This window comes from Physella acuta, unplaced genomic scaffold (genome assembly GCF_028476545.2).
Source record: "Physella acuta isolate Inbredline_101_S28 unplaced genomic scaffold, ASM2847654v3 ptg001092l, whole genome shotgun sequence".
Lineage (NCBI taxonomy): Eukaryota > Metazoa > Mollusca > Gastropoda > Physidae > Physella > Physella acuta.
In genome coordinates this window covers 138,897-155,886 of record NW_026732609.1, presented here as the reverse complement: position 1 = coordinate 155,886, position 16,990 = coordinate 138,897, and the positions used below count along the sequence as shown (strand labels likewise).

Genomic DNA, 16,990 nt, shown 5'->3' with positions numbered 1-16,990 from the left:
TCCTATTACTTCCCTAGCTGCAGTAATAGCATTGGTTACTAGCTGCAACAATAGTCTAGTTACTTCCCTAGCTGCAGCAATAGTCTTGTTACTAACCTAGCTGCAGCAATAGTCTAGCTACTTCCCTAGCTTATTGATCTTGTTACATTACACAAGTAGTACCTTGTGACTATCTACTACAGTGGTCTGTGGACTAAACAGGTACACAATAAAATGGTCCAAAATGTTGAAGTGGCTGCTGCCACCTGTAAATAAATGCAGTGTGTGAGTAGCCAAGATGGCTGCCAGTGGTTATCTGATGAGTGTCTACCTCCCATTGGATGGTCCAGATATCTGTCACCAGTTCATGGGAGTATGCAGGGAGATAAGCTTCACGGCACTGACAGCAGGGGAACCTGTCTTACCTGCAGGACAAACATACACTCAACACTTACATATAGCTCACATACGAGGGGATGTTAACATATACCTGCAACACACATATACAAGGAATATAGCATATACATACAGCACACCTAATATAACTAAAATTCACCAACATATACATGATCTAACACATCCATATAATATACATATAGGATATAAAAACATACACAAACTTATGCAGAATATAACAAGCTTAAACAAATCTACACATGACTTAACACACATACATGCATAGGACATGAACATGGATCCAAATCAGACTAAGAAAAAAATATAAAACACATACACATAGAGTTGACTTTCACTTACATAAACTTAAAAAGTAGGACTACGAAATAATTAACAGTAATCAATCACATAAAAAACATACACCCAACAACAGATACCTTCAACAATACCCTTTTAATCTGTCTATATAACAATTACCTTATGTGATATCTCTTCAACAATTACTATGCGTCAGACCTTTTCAACAATTACCTTTTACTCAGATCTCTATAACAATTACCTTGTGTCAGACCACTATAACAGTTGTATCAGATGGCTTCACCAATACCCTTTTAGTTATCATGGCCTGTTGTCATCATCTTATCTCCCCCCTGCTAAATTCACCCAGGAAACTAACACAAAAAATACGCTGCACTCTTTTTTTTTTATGTCAGCTTTTTTTTTTAAACTGGAGAAACTGTAGGCATTATAAACAAATAAGAATTTCTCACACTTGTGCAACTGGTAAAAAAACCAGACTGTTCCAATAATTTATTTTTAAAAATGTAGTTGATGTGTAAAATACTCACCTTCTGCACCATTATTCCAGTTGTGTTATTACAGCAAAAGGTCACTGCAACTAATGCCCTAATCTTACTAATTTCCTTCAAAAATATTTGAGCAGAAAAGATTTGAACTTCTAACAACACCGCTTAGTTTTTTAATTGTGTGGTGGGGAGTTATACCAGCTAAAGTATGAGATCCCTAGGTGTAGAGGCAAATCTTCATTTTCCTGCCTAATTTTCTGATTTAATACGTAAAAATCTCTAGTAAATATTCAGTAAATGTACAAATGTCTTCATCATTATGTTTAAATTATAAAACAACAACTTAGCATTATTATGGTACATTTGAAATGGCATGGTGAAGAGATGTTGGATCAATGTAATGATTACACTTATAGCAAACCTTTGCTTTCTCCTACAAGACATGGTTATTTTTACATCATTAGAAGCATAAATGTGTTAAATAACAAAACATTCAGAAACAAAACACCAAAAAATGTTGGCATGTTCCCTGTTGTGTTGATATTTCTTTTGTTAAAGCATGCTGTGGCCTGGATGTTAGAAAAATGTTGACTTAGTATCTCCTTCTTTCAACTAGGATTTAGATGTATGTAAAAATGTTGTTTTGTTCATACACACAAACCATAGACTGGTGTCAGACCAGGACACTAGAAAATGTATTCTTGTAATCCACATTGACTGTGTAATTTGTATATATAACCATGTATTGTGTATATATAACGAGAATTACTCTTGAATAAAATGATTCACATAAATGTCATTCCTTTTCTTCCAGAAACTTTTGTCTTTATTGTTTAGGTATAACATTGTTCACAAAAATATCATCCCTCTTCTTCCAGGAACTTGTCTTGAGTGTTTAGGTATAACATTGTTCACAAAATATCAATCCCTTTCTTCCAGGAAATTGTCTTGAGTGTTTAGGTATAACATTGTTCACAAAAATATCATCCCTCTTCTTCCAGAAACTTTTGTCTTTATTGTTTAGGTATAACATTGTTCACAAAATATCATCCCTCTTCTTCCAGAAACTTGTCTTGAGTGTTTAAGTATAGCATTGTTCACAAAATACCAACCCTCTTCTTCCAGGAACTACTGCCCTTAGTGTTCATGTTTGAGCTGCCAGTGACATCACCAGTGACACCCGTCCCAGATGTGACGTCACCATTCATCCAGCAGCTGCAGCAGGCCAACAACATCACCATCAACTTCAAGCAGAGGCCCCGGACGTATGCGGTCATCATCAGGGGGTCAGTCCACAGCGCCAAGTGTGTCAAGCAGGTCACAGCACACCTGATGGAACAGCTGACAGGAAATGTAAGCTCTTCCTTTAGCTCAGCTCTTTAAGATATTTCCTTGCTCTTGTAGCTAAGCTGTTTAAACACCTGAGTCATGAGTTGATAATTTAACCACAACTTACAGCTGACAGGAAATGTAAGCTCTTTCTTTAGCTCAGCTCTTTAAGATATTTCCTTGCTCTTGTAGCTAAGCTGTTTAAACACCTGAGTCATGAGTTGATAATTTAACCACAACTTACGCTTTCAGACAAATCCAGATAAATCAAAATACATTTTGCTTTGTTAAGACATTTTCTTCGAAGTAGGAAATTAAAGTTTAAAAAAAATTATTTTCATTTATTTCCTCTTCACTATGTGAACTTTAAAAAGTTGGATACCTGTCTTGTTTATTTTAAAATTGTTTTTCCAGCTATGCCTAGTAATAACCTAGACCCTACCTCTGTATATTATCATTAAAAAAAATTCAATATTTTAGTTTTTTTAGCTGTGACATGATTCTATTTGAGCTAAAAAAAATAAATACATTTAACAGTTGAAGAAAGTATACAAAAGTTAAGTTAGAACCCAATTGAATGTATGTAGTTGTATTTGTTTGGTCAAAATTGAATTGAATGTTTGTTGTCAAATTTGTTTGGTTAAATTTGAATTGAATGATTGTTGAATTTGTTTGGTTAGAACTGAATTGAATGTTTGATGTTGAATTTGTTGTTGTTGAATTTGTTGTTGTTGAATTTGTTGTTGTTGAATTTGTTTGGTTAGAACTGAATGTAATTTTTGTTGTTAAATTTGTTGTTATTGCTTGGTTAGAACTGAATGTAATATTTGTTGTTAAATTTGTTGTTGTTGTTTGGTTAAAACTGAATGTAATTTTTGTTGTTAAATTTGTTGTTATTGCTTGGTTAGAACTGAATGTAATATTTGTTGTTAAATTTGTTGTTGTTGTTTGGTTAAAACTGAATGTAATTTTTGTTGTTAAATTTGTTGTTATTGCTTGGTTAGAATTGAATGTAATATTTGTTGTTAAATTTGTTGTTGTTGTTTGGTTAAAACTGAATGTAATATTTGTTGTTGAATTGACCAGGTGAGCCTCCCAGTCTCCATGCAGCTGGAGATAGCCCCACAGCACCACATGTTCATCATTGGCAGAGCTGGCGTCAACATCAAACACATCATGCAGCAAACTGGCGCCAACATCATGTTCCCAGACCCCAACACAGCAACACCACAGCGCAAGGGAACCGTCTTCATCAGCGGAACTATTGAAAGTGTCTTTCTGGCTCGGCAGCACCTGATTGTAAGTTCTCATTTTTTTATTGTTGGACTGGAAATGAAATTTTATATAATAGTGTTGGATAATAGGAAGTAAATATTAAATAAATTGTATGACTGGATAAAATAAATGTTAAAACTAATTGTTAAACCAGATTAAAATTTTTTCTTTATATTGTTGGGTTGGATAAAATAAATATTAAAACAAAATGTAGGACTAAACAAAAAATATTGAAATAAATAGTTGGACCGGATATTTAATATGTAAACCAAAAACTGAAAGATAGCCAGCTATCTGCCCTGAGTTTCTTGCATTCTCCTTGTCAGGGTGCTGTAGATAAGAAACTTTCTACAGCCAAGCTTAATGAATCATTACTTACATGCCTGCTACCCAGCTCTCTGAAAACTGTGCCAGATAAATTTTCTAGGTCGTATTTCTTTTTTAATAAAAAGGGAAATTTCCTTTCAAATAGAAATCAAAGCACCATAAAAAAAATTCTGGCGTAAATTTGAGTGACTAGTATTGATGTTGGGTGGAGGGGTAGGCTGTAGGGGTAAGCTCATTTTCTAGGACAGGTGAAAGATTGATGGTTGTGAAGGGAAATAAAGCGTTTAGGCTGACTTCATGGTACATTATTTATAGGCTTAGATGATTAATAGATTAGTGTTGATGTGAATGTATGTGTGTGTGTATACACACACACACACATATATATATATATATATATATATATATATATATAAATATAATATATATATATATATATATATTTATTTATTTATTTATATATATATATCTATATATATATATCTATATATATATATCTATATCTATATCTATATATATATATATATATATATATATATATATATATATATATATATATATATATATATATATATATATATATATATATATATATATATATATATATATATAGGCCTATGTTTTATTTTTTTATTTTTTTAAATTCACATAATTAGTCCTAAGAAAATAATCTTAGTTGTTGATTGTGTGACATCTGAAAATAAAATAGGAACAGGTGGGAGAAAGATTTACATAAGAAAATGTGCTATTGTTTGGGTCAGATCTGATGTGCTGCTTTGAAGTTTTTGTTTGTGTTTGTGACTAGTTAGTTTCTATTGATCTAAAGCAAAACAAAAGAATCGCTTCCAGTTTCTTTGACAGGTCAATAAAATAAAATCATTATGATTGGCTGATAGTTGTTTGTGTAGCAATCAATGTTTGTATTGATTTTTTTTATTGAACAGCTTTCAATACATTTCTCATCTCTCCCCTCCCCCACCCCCCTCTCTCTATTTCTGTTTGCATCTAGTTCATGTTGGCATATATAGATTTAACCAGCAGTATTAGCAGGTGTATTGATTAGTTCTACATTGAATCAATCTTCTCCTCTTTAAAACTTCCTGATTCATCATGGTCACCCGAATCAATTATTTAATTGTTCAATTGCTACCATTGTGCTAGAATTCTTGCAGTTTATTTTCTTAACACTCACAATTAAAATTAGTCAAATAAAAAATCAGCATCAAGTTTTGTACTAGGAAATTCAAATGATGCAATTTTATAAGGGGACAATTACATTTTCTAATATTGAATTGAAATAATAAAAGTTTCGAAAAAGACATAGCTAGAAATATTTCAATATTATGCTGATTAAAATACACATGTCTAGAAGGATATTGTTAAAATATTATCTTATATACGTTGATAAAATATACATTTCTATAAGGATATTGATACAATAAAATACACTGATAATACAATTGATTATAAACTGATAAATTCAAAATTTCCTAAATCATTGACCCAATCCAGTTTTTTAATAATCCATTGATACATTAAACATTTCTAAAACGACATTGATGCAATAAAATTTTCTAATGTTTCACTTGCTACCCCCTACTGCCATCAATTTCCCCCAGAGATTTTATTGTTATTTCTTTATTTATGTATTTCAAACTCCCAATCTCAGCCAGACACTGGAGGCTCAGTGTGCACCAAACTTGATAAGGCTGAGGAGTGAAGCTTGTCAGTTGCCACGGCAACACATTTATCTTCACAATAGTTGTGTAAGAAAATAAATGTTGCTGTGAGCTTAGTGCAGGACTTGGCTACAAAGAAGGGTTATGTTTATGTAGCTTTATGCATCTGAAATATCAAGTAAAAATGTGTAAAGTAAATGAGACAACTCTTTATTTCAGGGTTGTCTGCCCCTTGTGTTGATGTTTGATGTGAAAGAAACAATAGAGCTTGATCAAGGTAAGGGAACTCAATGTATTAGAGTTGATCCATTGACTTGGTAGATAAATCACATTATTATTGTAATCTACAGGTATAATAACTCACCTGAATGTTGTAATCTACAGGTAGAATTACTCACCTGATTATTGTAATCTACAGTTAGAATAATTCACCTGATTGTTGTAATCTACAGGTGTAATAATTCATCTGATTGATGTAATGTACAGGTGTTATAACTCACCTGACTGTTGTAATCTACAGGTGTTATAACTCACCTGACTGTTGTAATCTACAGGTGTTATAACTCACCTGATTGTTGTAATCTACAGGTAGAATAACTCACCTGATTGTTGTAATCTACAGGTGTAATAATTCATCTGATTGATGTAATGTACAGGTGTTATAACTCACCTGACTGTTGTAATCTACAGGTGTTATAACTCACCTGACTGTTGTAATCTACAGGTGTTATAACTCACCTGATTGTTGTAATCTACAGGTAGAATAACTCACCTGATTGTTGTAATCTACAGGTGTTATAGCTCACCTGATTGTTGTAATCTACAGGTGTTATAACTCACCTGATTGTTGTAATCTACAGGTAGAATTACTCACCTGATTGTTGTAATCTACAGGTGTAATAATTCATCTGATTGATGTAATCTACAGGTGTTATAACTCACCTGATTGTTGTAATCTACAGGTGTTATAACTCACCTGATTGTTGTAATCTACAGGTAGAATTACTCACCTGATTGTTGTAATCTACAGGTGTAATAATTCATCTGATTGATGTAATCTACAGGTGTTATAACTCACCTGATTGTTGTAATCTACAGGTGTAAAAACTCACCTGATTGATGTCATCTACAGGTGTAATAACTCACCTGATTGTTGTAATCTACAGGTGTTATAACTCACCTGATTGTTGTAATCTACAGGTAGAATTACTCACCTGATTGTTGTAATCTACAGGTGTAATAATTCATCTGATTGTTGTAATCTACAGGTGTTATAACTCACCTGATTGTTGTAATCTACAGGTGTAAAAACTCACCTGATTGATGTCATCTACAGGTGTAATAACTCACCTGATTGTTGTAATCTACAGGTGTAAAAACTCACCTGATTGTTGTAATCTACAGGTGTAAAAACTCACCTGATTGTTGTAATCTACAGGTGTTATAACTCACCTGATTGTTGTAATCTACAGGTGAATAACTCACCTGATTGTTGTAATCTACAGGTAGAATTACTCACCTGATTGTTGTGATCTACAGGTAGAATAACTCACCTGATTGTTGTAATCTACAGGTAGAATAACTCACCTGATGGAAACCTTGGATGTCTACATCACTGTTAAACCTAAACCAAAGCAGCCAAGCAAGGTCAGTAGGTCACTGTTAAAGTAACTGTTGTAGTGATCATCATTCTATCAAAGTTAAAGTATTATTACAACGGACTTATCATCTAGTAATATGATAATTTAGGTTAATTAGTTATGTGACAACGGACTTATCATCTAGTAATATGATAATTTAGGTTAATTAGTTATTGAAAATGGAAAAATAAACAATTATAACTATTTATTTCTAGTTTACAATGGTTACCAAAAATAGTAACATTTATATTTGTGACCATTTAAATGAGCAAGGGAAGTAATTTTTTACTGTTGTTAATGTCTAGTCTGTGACAGTTTAAAATCAACAAAGAAATAAATGTAGCTGTATTTGTGTCTAGTCTCTGACTGATAGTTTAAAATGAACTTTGACAGTAAATGTAGCTGTATTTGTGTCTAGTCTGTGACAGTTTAAAATGAACAAAGAAATAAATGTAGCTGTATTTGTGTCTAGTCTGTGACAGTTTAAAATGAACAAAGAAATAAATGTAGCTGTATTTGTGTCTAGTCTGTGACAGTTTAAAATCAACAAAGAAATAAATGTAGCTGTATTTGTGTCTAGTCTGTGACAGTTTAAAATGAACAAAGAAATAAATGTAGCTGTATTTGTGTCTAGTCTGTGACAGTTTAAAATCAACAAAGAAATAAATGTAGCTGTATTTGTGTCTAGTCTCTGATAGTTTAAAATGAACTTTGACAGTAAATGTAGCTGTATTTGTGTCTAGTCTGTGACAGTTTAAAATGAACAAAGAAATAAATGTAGCTGTATTTGTGTCTAGTCTGTGACAGTTTAAAATCAACAAAGAAATAAATGTAGCTGTATTTGTGTCTAGTCTGTGACAGTTTAAAATCAACAAAGAAATAAATGTAGCTGTATTTGTGTCTAGTCTCTGATAGTTTAAAATGAACTTTGACAGTAAATGTAGCTGTATTTGTGTCTAGTCTGTGACAGTTTAAAATGAACAAAGAAATAAATGTAGCTGTATTTGTGTCTAGTCTGTGACAGTTTAAAATGAACAAAGAAATAAATGTAGCTGTATTTGTGTCTAGTCTGTGACAGTTTAAAATGAACAAAGAAATAAATGTAGCTGTATTTGTGTCTAGTCTGTGACAGTTTAAAATGAACAAAGAAATAAATGTAGCTGTATTTGTGTCTAGTCTGTGACAGTTTAAAATCAACAAAGAAATAAATGTAGCTGTATTTGTGTCTAGTCTCTGACTGATAGTTTAAAATGAACTTTGACAGTAAATGTAGCTGTATTTGTGTCTAGTCTGTGACAGTTTAAAATGAACAAAGAAATAAATGTAGCTGTATTTGTGTCTAGTCTGTGACAGTTTAAAATGAACAAAGAAATAAATGTAGCTGTATTTGTGTCTAGTCTGTGACAGTTTAAAATGAACAAAGAAATAAATGTAGCTGTATTTGTGTCTAGTCTGTGACAGTTTAAAATCAACAAAGAAATAAATGTAGCTGTATTTGTGTCTAGTCTGTGACAGTTTAAAATCAACAAAGAAATAAATGTAGCTGTATTTGTGTCTAGTCTGTGACAGTTTAAAATGAACAAAGAAATAAATGTAGCTGTATTTGTGTCTAGTCTGTGACAGTTTAAAATCAACAAAGAAATAAATGTAGCTGTATTTGTGTCTAGTCTGTGACAGTTTAAAATGAACAAAGAAATAAATGTAGCTGTATTTGTGTCTAGTCTGTGACAGTTTAAAATGAACAAAGAAATAAATGTAGCTGTATTTGTGTCTAGTCTGTGACAGTTTAAAATGAACAAAGAAATAAATGTAGCTGTATTTGTGTCTAGTCTGTGACAGTTTAAAATCAACAAAGAAATAAATGTAGCTGTATTTGTGTCTAGTCTCTGATAGTTTAAAATGAACTTTGACAGTAAATGTAGCTGTATTTGTGTCTAGTCTGTGACAGTTTATAATGAACAAAGAAATAAATGTAGCTGTATTTGTGTCTAGTCTCTGATAGTTTAAAATGAACTTTGACAGTAAATGTAGCTGTATTTGTGTCTAGTCTGTGACAGTTTGAAATGAACAAAGAAATAAATGTAGCTGTATTTGTGTCTAGTCTGTGACAGTTTAAAATGAACTTTGACAGTAAATGTAGCTGTATTTGTGTCTAGTCTGTGACAGTTTAAAATGAACTTTGACAGTAAATGTAGCTGTATTTGTGTCTAGTCTGTGACAGTTTAAAATGAACAAAGAAATAAATGTAGCTGTATTTGTGTCTAGTCTCTGATAGTTTAAAATGAACTTTGACAGTAAATGTAGCTGTATTTGTGTCTAGTCTGTGACAGTTTAAAATGAACAAAGAAATAAATGTAGCTGTATTTGTGTCTAGTCTGTGACAGTTTAAAATGAACAAAGAAATAAATGTAGCTGTATTTGTGTCTAGTCTGTGACAGTTTAAAATCAACAAAGAAATAAATGTAGCTGTATTTGTGTCTAGTCTCTGACTGATAGTTTAAAATGAACTTTGACAGTAAATGTAGCTGTATTTGTGTCTAGTCTGTGACAGTTTAAAATCAACAAAGAAATAAATGTAGCTGTATTTGTGTCTAGTCTGTGACAGTTTAAAATCAACAAAGAAATAAATGTAGCTGTATTTGTGTCTAGTCTGTGACAGTTTAAAATCAACAAAGAAATAAATGTAGCTGTATTTGTGTCTAGTCTCTGATAGTTTAAAATGAACTTTGACAGTAAATGTAGCTGTATTTGTGTCTAGTCTGTGACAGTTTAAAATGAACAAAGAAATAAATGTAGCTGTATTTGTGTCTAGTCTGTGACAGTTTAAAATGAACTTTGACAGTAAATGTAGCTGTATTTGTGTCTAGTCTGTGACAGTTTAAAATCAATAAAGAAATAAATGTAGCTGTATTTGTGTCTAGTCTCTGATAGTTTAAAATGAACTTTGACAGTAAATGTAGCTGTATTTGTGTCTAGTCTGTGACAGTTTAAAATGAACAAAGAAATAAATGTAGCTGTATTTGTGTCTAGTCTGTGACAGTTTAAAATCAACAAAGAAATAAATGTAGCTGTATTTGTGTCTAGTCTGTGACAGTTTAAAATGAACAAAGAAATAAATGTAGCTGTATTTGTGTCTAGTCTGTGACAGTTTAAAATGAACAAAGAAATAAATGTAGCTGTATTTGTGTCTAGTCTGTGACAGTTTAAAATGAACAAAGAAATAAATGTAGCTGTATTTGTGTCTAGTCTGTGACAGTTTAAAATGAACAAAGAAATAAATGTAGCTGTATTTGTGTCTAGTCTGTGACAGTTTGAAATGAACAAAGAAATAAATGTAGCTGTATTTGTGTCTAGTCTGTGACAGTTTAAAATCAACAAAGAAATAAATGTAGCTGTATTTGTGTCTAGTCTGTGACAGTTTAAAATGAACAAAGAAATAAATGTAGCTGTACTTTGTGTCTAGTCTGTGATAGTCAAAAGTATTGAAAGAAATGCTGCCAACATGTACTGGACCAGAGAAATACTGCTGGGTCTCAAGTCTGATGCCAACTCCCCTGTCAATGCGCTGAAGCGTGACACTGGTCAGCTGGGACCAGCTGCTCTATCTATGACAGGATTAGGTGAGTTGCCCAGTTTTTTAAAACTATTGTTTTTTTCCATGCATGTACAATTTTTAATTATAATGTTTAATTATAAAATATTTTGTTATCAGGGTTAATATACGTCCATTCATGATCAATAATATTGACCAGAAGTAATAAGCTTAATTACTGATCAGGTTTTGTATGTGTAATCATACTAAATAATTATTGACCAGGGTTAATGAGCCCCAACAACTTCCTGCTCAATGGACAGCTGGGTAGCTCAGGTGTCAACGGCACCCACTGTGTGAGCGGTCAGATTCTCAGCCACAACCACTGGCTACAGTCTAGTCCTAATCCAGGTGAGTTGATTCAGCCACAACCACTGGCTACAATCTAGTCCTAGTCCAGGTGGGTGAATTGTGCTAGACTTGTATTGTCTTATATTGTAGTTGTTGATCAGTTATACTTTGTTCTAGAATTTAAGTGTTTGATGTATCTTATGTATCTTAATGTTGTATGTTGCAAATGTGACTTGTATGACGTAAATTTTAATCCAGTTACTAATTGCCCAGCACTGTAGGTGTCTATTATGTGCCACTTACCTCTTGTTGTACGTCCACTTTCCTATACTTGTATGTCCATATATGTTCCATTTACCTTGTGTTATATGTTCCATTTACCTGGTGTATATTCCTCTAATGCGTTGTTATACATTCCACTTACCTATATTTATATGTCCATATATGTTCCACTCTCCTACTGTTGTATGCTCCACTCACCTACTGTTGTACATTCCTGTTGTATGCTCCACTCACCTAGTGTTGTACGTCCATGTATGTTACAGGTGTTTACAGCCCCCTGATGGTGGTGACCCCAGCCACCAGCGTCCCCCCTGTAGATATGCTCAGCCCCAGCTCAAATGGCTACCACCCTGACTTCTCTACCAGCGCTTTCATCAGAGTCCCAACTCCATTGGACCATGGTACGTAGACTTTTATTCACTCACCATATCCTAAGCAAAAGACTAAAATAAAATTATATATTAAATACCTACCTTGTTACATACTGCTATACTCATAAAATCCAAAGCGATACTGTTATACTGGTTTTGTTCTTTCAATTAAATATTTTTTCAAACCTGTGGTTGATGTTAGCATTTAAGTAGTTATGTGATTTAATAATTTTAATCCCAGGATAAATTAAATTTGTTTGAAACTGTGTGATTGATGTTAGTAACATTGAGATTTGATCTTAGGTCACAGCAGCAGCAACAGTGGCACCGCCAGCCCAACCAACTCCCCCTCCAACAGTCCAATTCCTCTGTGTAGCACGGCAGGTATGTGTTTCCTTCTAGAACCTTCTGACCGTGTATTATATTACTCGTTCAAATGGCTTATTTAATTGGACTAAGTATCTGATTATTGACTAAGTATTGAAATGGTAGTCAGAAATAAACATTGTAGTAATGGAGCTACAAATTCAGGCAGTCTACATGAAATGTCCTTTTTATTGTATTAAAAGTGGGGGGGGGGGGGTGTCTTCAGTAATTATGTACAAATTCTTATTTTAATTTAGAAAAGCTAAAGTAGAGTAATAGAAACTACTTTTTTTATTGTTTGGTTGTGATAAAAATATGATCCTAGTACACTTTAAGCATTAAGATCTTCAGTTCATGCTGGAGAAAGTTAAGTTATATTGGCTAGATATTTGTTTAGATAGTACAGTGTTAACGCTGTCATATCCTCAGCAGACTTGGCCAACTTACAGAAGCGTGGGACCCTGGGGGAGGCCCTGTCACAAAACACCAATGGTCTGCTGGTGGGGGCCCTGCACCACCACCCCAAGCAGACCCTCCAGCAGAAGGTGCAGCACCAGACACTTGCGCACCAGACCCTGACGCACCAGACACATGCGCACCACCACAGCTGTCACTCCCAGGACATGCTCAACAAGACTTGCTCCCTGACCCAGCTCAGCTCACTCTCACAGAGTCCTGCCAACCCCCAGCTGTATAATGGACTGACCCACTCACACATGTTGTAAGTCCCAGCCATCTTCAACTTCAAGAGATTAATGTGGTCTTTATCTCCGAGTTGGATGTGGATATAGCAAAATGTGTGATATTCCGGATTTGTGTAGAGATGCAGCACACATTAGTGTTCTTTACAACTTGCTGCTAGGACACTACAGTATTATCTTGAGTATTTAGCTATCAGGGTTAGGGTCACAGCTAGGGTTGAGGTAATGATGCTGGCAAAATAATAACCTTGAATACATCCAACTGAAATATTAGCATTAGGGGGGAGTGGGGGATTTACTTGTACTCAAATGCTGATGTTAAACTTTTTTTTAACAAATGAAGAAATGTTAAACTTTTCAAAACAAATGTTCCTTGAAAAGTATTGAACTTTAAAAAAACAAATTTCCTTAAAAAATATTAAACTTTAAAACAACACGTGTTTCTTGTAGAAATGGTGATAAAACTGGAGAGTCTAGCCCCGTGGACATGTCAGAGAAACTGGCACCAGGGATTGAGAGGAAAAACTCCAGCACTTCCCTGTTCAATTCACCACTACAGTTTGGCTTTGATTACGAACAGAAGAAATTGTTAGCCATGAAAGGTAGGCTTTCTAGTATTATTTTCTCAAATCAGTTTGTAAAGACATTGCAAAATTTGATATATTTTATATTTTGCTTTTATGCAACAAAGAACCACCTTTTTTAATTACGAGTTAAAACATAAAAAAACATCTTTCAAACTTTTAATGAAACAAAAGTTGCTTATCTCCTTGTTCTAGTGATGTAGGCATAACTAAACCTCAATGACCGACATAAAAAAACTGATATAAGACAACACATCAACAATTTGATGTTTCTGTTTTTTTTCCAGCCATGCAGAAAAAACCTGAGGGTGAATCTAGGATCCCCACAGACATCTGGGCTGGCATGGGCTTCTCTAAGTCTATGCCAGAGTCTGCCATCAGGGACAAGCTGGGGCAGATGGGCATAAGTGCCAGGGTCACTGACACCAGCCTGCATTCTGGGTTTGAGGTTAGTGACACATCCCTACATTCTGGGTTTGAGGTTAGTGACACATCCCTACATTCTGGGTTTGAGGTTAGTGACACATCCCTACATTCTGGGTTTGAGGTTAGTGACACATCCCTACATTCTGGGTTTGAGGTTAGTGATACATCCCTACATTTTGGGTTTGAGGTTACTGACACATCCCTACATTCTGGGTTTGAGGTTAGAGACACATACCTACGTTCTGGGTTTGAGGTTAGTGACACATCCCTACATTCTGGGTTTGAGGTTAGTAACACATCCCTACATTCTGGGTTTGAGGTTAGTGACACATCCCTACATTCTGGGTTTGAGGTTAGTGACACATCCCTACATTCTGGGTTTGAGGTTAGTGACACATCCCTACATTCTGGGTTTGAGGTTAGTGACACATCCCTACATTCTGGGTTTGAGGTTAGTGACACATCCCTACATTTTGGGTTTGAGGTTAGTGACACATCCCTACATTCTGGGTTTGAGGTTAGTGACACATCCCTACATTCTGGGTTTGAGGTTAGTGACACATTCCTACATTCTGGGTTTGAGGTTAGTGACACATCCCTACATTCTGGGTTTGAGGTTAGTGACACATTCGTACATTCTGGGTTTGAGGTTAGTGACACATCCCTACATTCTGGGTTTGAGGTTACTGACACATCCCTACATTCTGGGTTTGAGGTTAGTGACACATCCCTACATTCTGGGTTTGAGGTTAGTGACACATTCGTACATTCTGGGTTTGAGGTTAGTGACACATCCCTACATTCTGGGTTTGAGGTTACTGACACATCCCTACATTCTGGATTTGAGGTTACTGACACATCCCTACATTCTGGGTTTGAGGTTAGTGACCTGTCACTTCAATCAGGGTTGAAGGTTTTGATGGTGGTGCTATCGAGCCCACCTTAAAATTGCTATACTGTGTAAACTATTCTGATGGTCTCTAATACATTTTATTTTTTACCATTTAGACATCACGTCCAGAAATTGACCTCAGTATTGATAAAGATCTTTGGAGTGAAGAGCCAAGTCCCGAGAGAGTGGTCAACAACCGTCCACTCAACAAGGCTCCAGGAGAGTATCCAAGTCCCAGAAAAAAATGTGAGCATGCTCAGTGTTGTTAATGGCTGATGTTTTTTTTTTCCTTGCTGTATCATTGACAACTTTCCACTTTCCTCCAGTTCAATATGGCCTCAGCCATAGCAACCACGTGGACAGTGCCAGTCTGCCCAACAGTAAAGCCATCTGGTCAACAAAAACTGACCTGGCTGAACTTTTTAGTGCCCTCAGCCTGGGCAAGTACACAGACTTGTTTCAGCAACAAGAAGTGAGTACATTCATCTGTCATCATCTGCTGATTACACATCCACATCATCATCTGCTTGTTACACATCCATATCCACATCTGCTTGTTACACATCCACATCCACATCTGCTTGTTACACATCATCATCTGCTTGTTATACATCCACATCATCATCTGCTTGTTACACATCCACATCATCTGCTTGTTACATATCCACATCACCATCTTCTTGTTACACATCCACATCATCTGCTTGTTACACATCCACATCATCTGCCTGTTATACATCATCATCATCTGCTTGTTACACATCCATATCATATCATCATCTGCTGGTTACATTTTCATCCACATCTGCTGGTTACACTTACATCCACATCTGCTGGTTACACATCCACATCTGCTTGTTACACATCCACATCATCATCTGCTGGTTACATATCCACATCCACATCTGCTTGTTACACACCCACATCCACATCTGCTTGTTACACATCATCATCTGCTTGTTATACATCCACATCATCATCTGCTTGTTACACATCCACATCATCTGCTTGTTACACATCCACATCATCTGCTTGTTACACATCCACATCATCTGCTTGTTACACATCCACATCACCATCTGCTTGTTACACATCCACATCATCTGCTTGTTACACATCCACATCATCATCTGCTGGTTACATATCCACATCCACATCTGCTTGTTACACATCCACATCCACATCTGCTTGTTACACATCATCATCTGCTTGTTATACATCCACATCATCATCTGCTTGTTACACATCCACATCATCTGCTTGTTACACATCCACATCACCATCTTCTTGTTACACATCCACATCATCTGCTTGTTACACATCCACATCATCTGCCTGTTATACATCATCATCATCTGCTTGTTATACATCCACATCCACATCTGCTTGTTACACATCCACATCATCATCTGCTTGTTACACATCCACATCATTTGCTAGTTACACACCCACATCATCTGCCTGTTATACATCATCATCCGACTCACCTGTTTATTACATTTTGTGTAACCGAAGATTTACTAACTCATCCGCCTGTACTTAGTTGCTTCTCTGCACCTGCATCACAAGCTATAGGTAACTCACCTACCGTATTGTCTGTTCCAGATTGATCTCTGCACATTTCTCACACTATCTGACCATGACCTGAGAGAACTTGGAATCTCAACATTTGGTGCTAGAAGAAAAATGTTGTTAGCTATTGCAGGTCAGTGATCACAACCTCTCTCCTACACTGGGTGGTCTCTGCTGTCTTCAAATAGTGGAGGGGGGGGGCAGCTAGTGTAATATAACACTATACAATTTTATTATTGGTTTATATCATGAATTTTAGGATTAGGACTAAAATTTGGGTTATGGTTAGTATCTGGAAGGAACAATGTGGTCTAATGGTAGAGTGTTTGATTGCTACCCCGAAAGTCTTGAGTTTGGATCCAGGGCTCAAGTTTGTATGACATCCCTGATCCCACCCAGTTATGATGGGTACCTGACTCTCATTAGGGAAAGTATAGGCGGCTGGGCACAGTGCTGAAAACACTAACCCTTCATATGCCATG

General features: G+C 35.1%; 1 protein-coding gene across 2 annotated transcripts in view; it reads left to right on the top strand.

Moving 5' to 3' along the window:
• Positions 1-16,990, top strand: part of LOC131955674 (protein bicaudal C homolog 1-B) — a 66,187-nt gene that overhangs the window by 45,094 nt on the left and 4,103 nt on the right. The window contains exons 7-20 of one of the 2 annotated variants that reach the window (XM_059319872.1): positions 2,307-2,534; positions 3,597-3,809; positions 6,011-6,068; positions 7,365-7,438; positions 10,895-11,051; positions 11,249-11,374; positions 11,860-11,997; positions 12,271-12,351; positions 12,763-13,054; positions 13,485-13,636; positions 13,906-14,066; positions 15,053-15,182; positions 15,263-15,408; positions 16,542-16,641. In XM_059319872.1, coding sequence (XP_059175855.1) covers positions 2,307-2,534; positions 3,597-3,809; positions 6,011-6,068; positions 7,365-7,438; positions 10,895-11,051; positions 11,249-11,374; positions 11,860-11,997; positions 12,271-12,351; positions 12,763-13,054; positions 13,485-13,636; positions 13,906-14,066; positions 15,053-15,182; positions 15,263-15,408; positions 16,542-16,641 — 2,056 coding nt within the window. The remainder of the gene's footprint in view (positions 1-2,306; positions 2,535-3,596; positions 3,810-6,010; positions 6,069-7,364; positions 7,439-10,894; positions 11,052-11,248; positions 11,375-11,859; positions 11,998-12,270; positions 12,352-12,762; positions 13,055-13,484; positions 13,637-13,905; positions 14,067-15,052; positions 15,183-15,262; positions 15,409-16,541; positions 16,642-16,990) is intronic. The other variant, XM_059319873.1, reaches the window with a different exon arrangement.